This window comes from Apaloderma vittatum, unplaced genomic scaffold (assembly GCF_000703405.1).
Source record: "Apaloderma vittatum isolate BGI_N311 unplaced genomic scaffold, ASM70340v1 scaffold23939, whole genome shotgun sequence".
NCBI classification, from domain to species: domain Eukaryota; kingdom Metazoa; phylum Chordata; class Aves; order Trogoniformes; family Trogonidae; genus Apaloderma; species Apaloderma vittatum.
This window is the reverse complement of record NW_009737324.1, coordinates 16,414-23,354: the sequence shown is the minus strand read 5'-3', so window position 1 is coordinate 23,354 and position 6,941 is coordinate 16,414. Positions and strand designations below refer to the sequence as shown.

The 6,941-nt window shown below is 50.6% G+C and overlaps 1 protein-coding gene across 1 annotated transcript in view; it reads left to right on the top strand.

The window, feature by feature from the left end:
- Positions 1-1,255: 1,255 nt before the first annotated feature.
- The window catches only part of L3MBTL2 (l(3)mbt-like 2 (Drosophila)), a 15,420-nt gene continuing 9,734 nt past the window's right edge, over positions 1,256-6,941 (top strand). The window contains exons 1-7 of the mRNA XM_009877298.1: positions 1,256-1,519; positions 1,724-1,857; positions 2,206-2,329; positions 3,374-3,453; positions 4,351-4,468; positions 4,834-4,968; positions 5,613-5,701. Coding sequence (XP_009875600.1) covers positions 1,294-1,519; positions 1,724-1,857; positions 2,206-2,329; positions 3,374-3,453; positions 4,351-4,468; positions 4,834-4,968; positions 5,613-5,701 — 906 coding nt within the window. The 5' untranslated portion in view covers positions 1,256-1,293. The remainder of the gene's footprint in view (positions 1,520-1,723; positions 1,858-2,205; positions 2,330-3,373; positions 3,454-4,350; positions 4,469-4,833; positions 4,969-5,612; positions 5,702-6,941) is intronic.

Below are 6,941 nucleotides of genomic sequence, written 5' to 3'. Positions count from 1 at the left end.
CTTGCTAGTCAGCCCTGGGAGCTTGTAACGTGTCCGCAAGTTTCATTCGCCAGCGGTGGAAGGGTAGCGATCCAAAGACGCTCACTTCCTGTGAGCTGAAGGGAGGTGCATCCGCAGACAGGGGCGAGAAGTTGTCGAATGTGCCCTTTTCTGAGGAGCTTAAACCTCTTCAGGCGTGAGGAGTGCTGTGTGAGGGTGTGGATCTGCGGGAAAGCGGTGCTGTCGTCAGTGAAGGGAACGGGTACCTTGGGTCTGTGTTCTGCGAAAGCCAGGGAGGATGGAGGGAGACAGCAGTGAGTGAAGTCTGATCTTCCTGCTCAGGTGTCTATAATAATACCTGGGCGCCAGGGATCAGAAGAAATTTAGCCCTGAAAGGCAGTGGACTTGCCGCTGATCTTTTGTTGTCGCCTGCTTGACTGAGCAATTGTATGCTGGTGCCTCGTGTGAGTGTTCCAATGCACGTCACTGCTCCATCACGCCATGTGCTGATGCTGACTTCCTGATGCTCTGTCTCGAGTTCCTAACATCTTTTCCTGACTTTCGTGCTTATTTGGAGCCTGGTTCAAGATTCACCCAGTCTGAGACACATCCACTGGATTTCTGTGTTCTTTCTTCAGTCACTGCCTCTCTGCATTCTTGCCGTAACAGCAAGTACCAAGAGCTAGTGAAGATGTTTTGTGTTGGAGACATCTGGCTGTAGGCAAAACGATGTTCTGACATCCTGCTGATGCAGCTTCTGAACCAAAGTCATCTGTGGACTATGCAGTTTCCAGAGAACATCAGCTTTCTCCAAAGTCAGTTTTGTCCTGGCATCCAAGCTGCTTTGGTCCTGGGAGCTACCGTGGCCAGAGCGGGCAGCTTTGTGCTCTCTGCTGGAAGTTTGCAGTGACTTTAGTGTTGACGGTGTCTGCACTGCTGTGCTATGCCACTGTGTTGGGAGGGACAGCACCTGGAAGGATGCAGTCTCCTCTGTCTTCATCAGCATGGCAGTGTAGTAGCTGCAGCTCTGAGGCTGTTTCCTCATGGAAAGCAGAATGCAGCCTGTGAAATATTTGTAAAGGGACCTGTTGCAGGTGTAATAGCTTCCCTGCTAGGGATTCAGGCTCCTGCCTTTGGAGTTGTTATATGGATTCATTGCTCACCCCGAAGCCTGTCCCCAGTCCGAGAGGCAACCCTGGCAGTGAAGAGAGTTTTTTTGTGGAGTGTGATGTAAAAATTTCTATTTTAAAACAAACTGGCTCTTTTTTTCAGTTGGTGTCTCCCTTCAGCCACAAAACTTCATCTCTGGAGCGGATGGAGGAGGAAGGCGACGATGATGAGGAGGATGATGAGCTGGACATCTTTGGGGGTTATGACAGCTTCCGGGGCTACAACAGCAGCATGGGCAGTGACAGCAGCTCCTGTCTGGATGAGTCTAGTGACGATGAGGTGCCAGAGCGGGAAGCTGGAGAGCTTCCGACCTCTCCTGTGCATCAGCCATCCACAGGCTGGCTCGCAGATGACAGTGGCTCTGAGCCAGGTACTGTGCTGCCTGCCTGTTCTACCCAAAGCATGTGTGTGATGGAAAGGACAGTGTCTGGGGGAGCCAGAGGGTGTGTGACTGCACCTTGAGTAGGCTTTGGGACCTGCTATGTGTAGTGAAGGTTACCTGGGCTCAGTTCTGTCCTTTTGTAATGTGTTGACCCTGCCAACTGCTTATGTTTTTATGCCTTCCTTCTCTCAGCTGTGTGCGAGATGTGTGGGATTGTGGGCACCAGGGAGGCTTTCTTCTCCAAGACCAAACGGTTCTGCAGCGTCTCCTGCTCCAGAAGCTATTCCTCAAACTCCAAGAAGGCCAGCATACTGGCCAGACTGCAGGTGAGTGGAAACCCTTCCTTCTTCCTTGGGGATGGAGCAGAATGTACCTATATGCAGGGGTGAGTGGTTGCTCTCTACTTAAAGATCAAACTACCGTTACCAGTGGCTTGTTCTTCCTGCTTGAAGGGCTCAGAGAGCAGATGCCAGCTGAGAAGTGGTGCTCCCCAGAAGCTGAGGAAGGCTAAAATATGTTTTAACTGCTGTTACTTTTTGTTCCTGTGAGCATTAGTAAAAATTGTAGTAACCTGAAAATCACCCCAAGGAAGAGATGCATGCCTTGCTGGCCAGTTGCAGGGATTGGCTTCCTCTCCCATGCCACTGGTGTTCCTAATGTTCCTTCTTTTGTAGGGGAAGCCACCAACGAAGAAAGCTAAAGTCCTGCACAAGGCAGCCTGGTCGGCCAAGATCGGGGCCTTCCTCCATTCACAGGGCACGGGCCATCTGGCGGATGGGACGCTGACAGGCCAGGATGGTGAGTGTAGGAGGTGTGAGGAGGTGAAGTTACTGCAGCCACAGAAATGGGGACACCTGGAGGGCTGTAAGCTCTACAGTCTACTCTTCCTCCCCTTTGGTACGCTGCCTTATACTGAAACAACGTGTGTGGGTCTCTCCAGCGCAGGCTGGCAGGGCACAGGGGCACATCTCTCTCCCGGCCTGTGCCAGTGGAGTGCTGGTGAGTTCCTGCCCATCTACAGTTGCAGCCTCACCCTCGCTCTTGGTGCAACTTGGCCTGGAGTGCGTGCTCTGTAGTCGCAGTCCCGCGGGGTGCTGACTTCTGCTGGCAAAGCTGATTTAAAGGTGTCCTGCTGCTCCCAGCCATTTGCTGCCCATTTGCCTGGGGAGTTATATTTAAGCCAAGTTACTCACTGATCAACTTGAGGAACAGCCAGTTCCTGCAGCTGAAGGAGTAGCAAGCTGCTGTGTTAGGGCAAAAGCGAACCCCGAGGGATGGCAGCAGGCATTGATCCCTGAGCAGACTGCTGCTGGAGCAGAGCTGTAGCCTTGGATCAAGAGTGACTGGGATTAACAGCCCAGTGCTTCACTTTGATTTTCTTCGCACCCTCTGGGGAAGCAAGTGCTGCTGATAGGAGCCTGCAGTGTTGCTGCTGAGAGGCAAAGCTGCTAAGTGGTTTAGTGCTGACCGGATAAACTCTCAACTCTTCCCAGAGTGCTTGAGCCCTGGGCTGCATTTGACCTCCTCCAGATTTTGGGGTTTTTTGTTGGGTTTTATTTTTTTTTTTTCCCTCCTCTCCTCCCTTCCCCAGAAGCAAGTGACAACAAGGACTGATGAATAATCTATTGCAGTTCTTGCGGGGGCTGGTTGCTGTACACTTGTAGGATCTAGTTCTTCACCAGGAAAAGTGCACTGGAATGCAGAATCCCTGTGTGCTGGGGCAGAAGGCTCTGCCCCAGAGCAGGCCACAGTGTGGCTGCAAGCTGTAGTCCAGAGGTAACTGAGCACTCTGTGACTTTTGCATAATCTCACCTGTTTTTCTTCTCCCATGTCTGCTTATAGCACTCGTCCTGGGCTTTGACTGGGGAAAGTACTTGCAGGAACACGGCTTCAAGGCAGCTCCCGTCAGCTGCTTCAAACACGTGAGTTCTTCTTTGCTGTGCCCCACAGTGCATGTGGAACATGTCAGATGTTTGGGGCTCTCCTGTACTCCTGGGGAGAGGTCTGGGGAGCTGATTAATAAGGCCCAGCTAATGCAAGGAAAGAAGTTGGGGCTTCTCACACCTAAGAATGGGAGTCCCACAGAGGGACCAGGAGTTTTGGGGGAAGAAGCAGAGGGGAGACTTGGTAGTGCCAGTCGTGATGGCCCAGTGCTGTCTGGAAACAGAATTAGTTTCTGATTGTGGGGGGATAGGGAAAGCTCTAGGTTGACTTTGCAGTTTGTGTGGGTGAGCACAACCCAGGGTGATGTGCAGAGAGGAACTTGACTTGTGTGGGCCTGGCAGTAGCTGCCCCTCCAGTATGTCTGGTTCTATCATATGGATTTGCAATCCTTGTGGGCCAAGTAATCAAGGAAGGTATGTGGAAATGGCAGCTCTTAGGTATTACAGCAGCCCAAGCCTCTCTCTGTTTTAATGGTTACTTGTTATGTTCCTTCCAAGTTGTGATCTGTGATAATACTAACAAAATTTTATTTTTCTTGAGGGTAGGTCAGAAAGACATGGCGGTTTGATCATTAGGGATTTTAGTACCGTAGAGGAAGGGCAGCGGCTACTTTGGGATAATAGGATGGCTGGCAGTGAAATGATTAAGTGTTGCTATACAATGTTCTGCCTTTTGGGAAAATCCCAGTGAGATTTTCGGACAGTCTGGTTGCATTTCAAGCTGTTGGCATGTACAGAAAGGGCAAGGCTTGCAAACCTGGATGTAAGGTGTAAGCATAGCTGCCTAAAGCATATCTCTGAAAGCCAGAAGGAAGGCCTGGGCCCTGCTCTAACTGTCAACGTCCCCCTCCCAATGTGGCTGCCTCGCCCCCTCAGGTGCCGCTCTTCGATCAGTGGGACGATGTTGTGAAAGGTATGAAAGTGGAAGTGCTGAACAGTGATGCCGTGCTCCCCAGCCGTGTGTACTGGATTGCGTCCGTCATCCAGACTGTAGGTATGTCTCCAATGCAATTTCCAACAGGTGGGGATGGCTAACCTCTGGGGGAAGCTTTATAGAGACAAATGTAGCTCATCAGGCGAAACATCAGCTCTTTGGAGCTTCACAGCTGCTGAGAAATTTTGGGACAGGAAGTACCATGGTGTGTGGGGGCAGAGGAAACAGGCATCTAGTTCCTCTTCTGGTTGCTGGGCTCTTTGTGAGGATGGTTCTGCCACCAGAATGGCTGGAGAAGCTCTGATAACCCATGCAGAGCTCTAAAGGCCACACTGTGGGGACTAAGCCTGTGGTGCCCAACAGGGAGAGATGAGAACTTGTTTGCCTCTAATGCCTTTCTCTGGTTGTCTGCTCTGTCCTGGCAGGGTACAGGGCCCTTCTGCGCTATGAGGGCTTTGAGAATGATGCCGGCCATGACTTCTGGTGCAATTTGGGCACAGTGGATATTCACCCCATTGGCTGGTGTGCCATCAACAGCAAAATCCTGGTACCACCACAAAGTGAGTGTGGGGTGAGGGGGGTCAGCATGTGTATGGGCGTGGAAGAGCCTTGGTTTATGCCTAGTGCAGTGGGACAGTTGCTCCCACTGTATGTGGGCCCATAGCTCCATTTGTCCTCAAAGTTGCAAAGAACAATTAGTTCTTTGGGAAACTGAAGGCTGCTTGGACTGTTCCCTCTGTCCCTCCTCGACCTGAGGGTGCTGGATGCAGAGCTGGTGTCAGACCTACGGACTTAGGCTAATGCAGGTGGTTGCTCCTCCTTCTGACCTACGCAGTGGCTAGGCTTAACCTTTCCAGGGACTTTTTGGTACTGCAACCTGGCCAGTGTCTCTGAGGAGCGCCCCGGATCCAGCCCCTGCTCAGTTCACAGTTAGGAACATGCCAGTTCAGCAGAATTCTGGCAAGCTGCGGTTTGCTTGCTATGGCTCACAAGTTTTTGCACTAATACTGTTCTGTAATAGTGATCTCGTACAGGCAGTGGAGGGCAGGCTTGTGGAGCAGGGTCTGCCTGAGAGCAGGTACAGGATCTGCATGTGAAGAAGGCCTTTTAATGCGAGTAGACTCTCAGGGAGGAGGAAAAGTGTGGTGTGGTGCTCTAATTCCTTTGGTTGTAAAGATGTGCTTTTTCCCCTGTGCATATGTAGCTATCCATGCCAAGTACACTGACTGGAGAAGTTACCTCATGAAAAAACTCGTGGGAGCTAGGACCATCCCAGTGGATTTCCACATCAAGGTACATGTGGGAATTGCCATCATTTTATGTGTGGAAATGAAGCTGAAGCCAAGAGACATGTGTGCTACACGTCTCTTCTGGTTCTGATCTGTGCAACTGCTATGTGTCCCCTTGAAACCTGGGCAGGACAAGGGCAGTGAGACACCTGTCATGATACTCTAGGTAATGGCACAGCCCCTGTGCCCTGTCAGCACAACTGTTCTTTCCTTTGGGTCATAGATGGGCTTTGAAAGCTGTTGTCATCTCAATCTCCTGGAAAATACTGGGGATGAGTTTGCTTTTTTGCTGAAGGGAGAGGCCAGTGCAGCTCCAACCTGGCCTGTCCCTGCTGCATTTCTGTGTTGGTAGCACAGCAGCCTGTGGAGAGTGAGGGGCGCAGGCTTCCTCAAAGTGCATCGAAGCAGCTGTGCCGTGGCCTTGCCAGCTCCAGAGCTCTTGTGGTTGTTCTGTGTAGCCTGCACTGAGGTTAGGTCCTGTGGGAAAGAAGAGACTTTTGTTGCTGGCAATTTTGTAAACCACAGGTTAAGAACACAGCCCCAGAGACATTAGGCAAGAAGGCAGATGAAGGCTTTCCTGTGTGTGAGGTACTTGGTAATGCTGAGTTGGAGACCTTGATGTAATTGGCATTTACCTTGTTGCTTCTCAGAAGATTGCGAGGATGTTTGTAGCTGCATGTTTCTAGGCTGTTCCTTTTCTCTTGAGAGCTCACACCATGGGGGGGAAGTGGTGGAGGGATGTTGTCAGTATCTTTCTCCCTGCAGCATCCTCACTTCCATCCAATGAACCGGAGATGGGGGAAGGAGATCTTTTAAAGAACTTCTTTTAAAAGGCTAGTTGGGATGTCTGAGTCTGTTTTGAGCTGTTGCTCTTAGTTGGTACACAGCATTCTGGTATCCCCAGTGCCAAAATGTCGGGTGTTCTTTAAGCACATTTGAGTGTTTGTGGATATGTGGGCCTGGGCTGTATCAGCAAACTGAAGGTCTCAAAAAAAAAAAAAAAAAAAAAAAAAAGTCAATTGTGACGCAGCCAGTGACATTTTTTGCACCTTTGGGTTAGTGTGCAGAGTAACTGTGGCATTGGAGGTGGAGTTGACAGATAGATCATGTTGCTTTACCTCTGATCAGAGTTTAAAAAGTCAAAATAAGGGCCTGACCTCTTTTAAAGTCAACTGAAAATCCTGTTGACCTTTGGGAAGCCACACCTCTAACTTCTTCCAGCCTTGAAACCCTTAGAGTCTCCC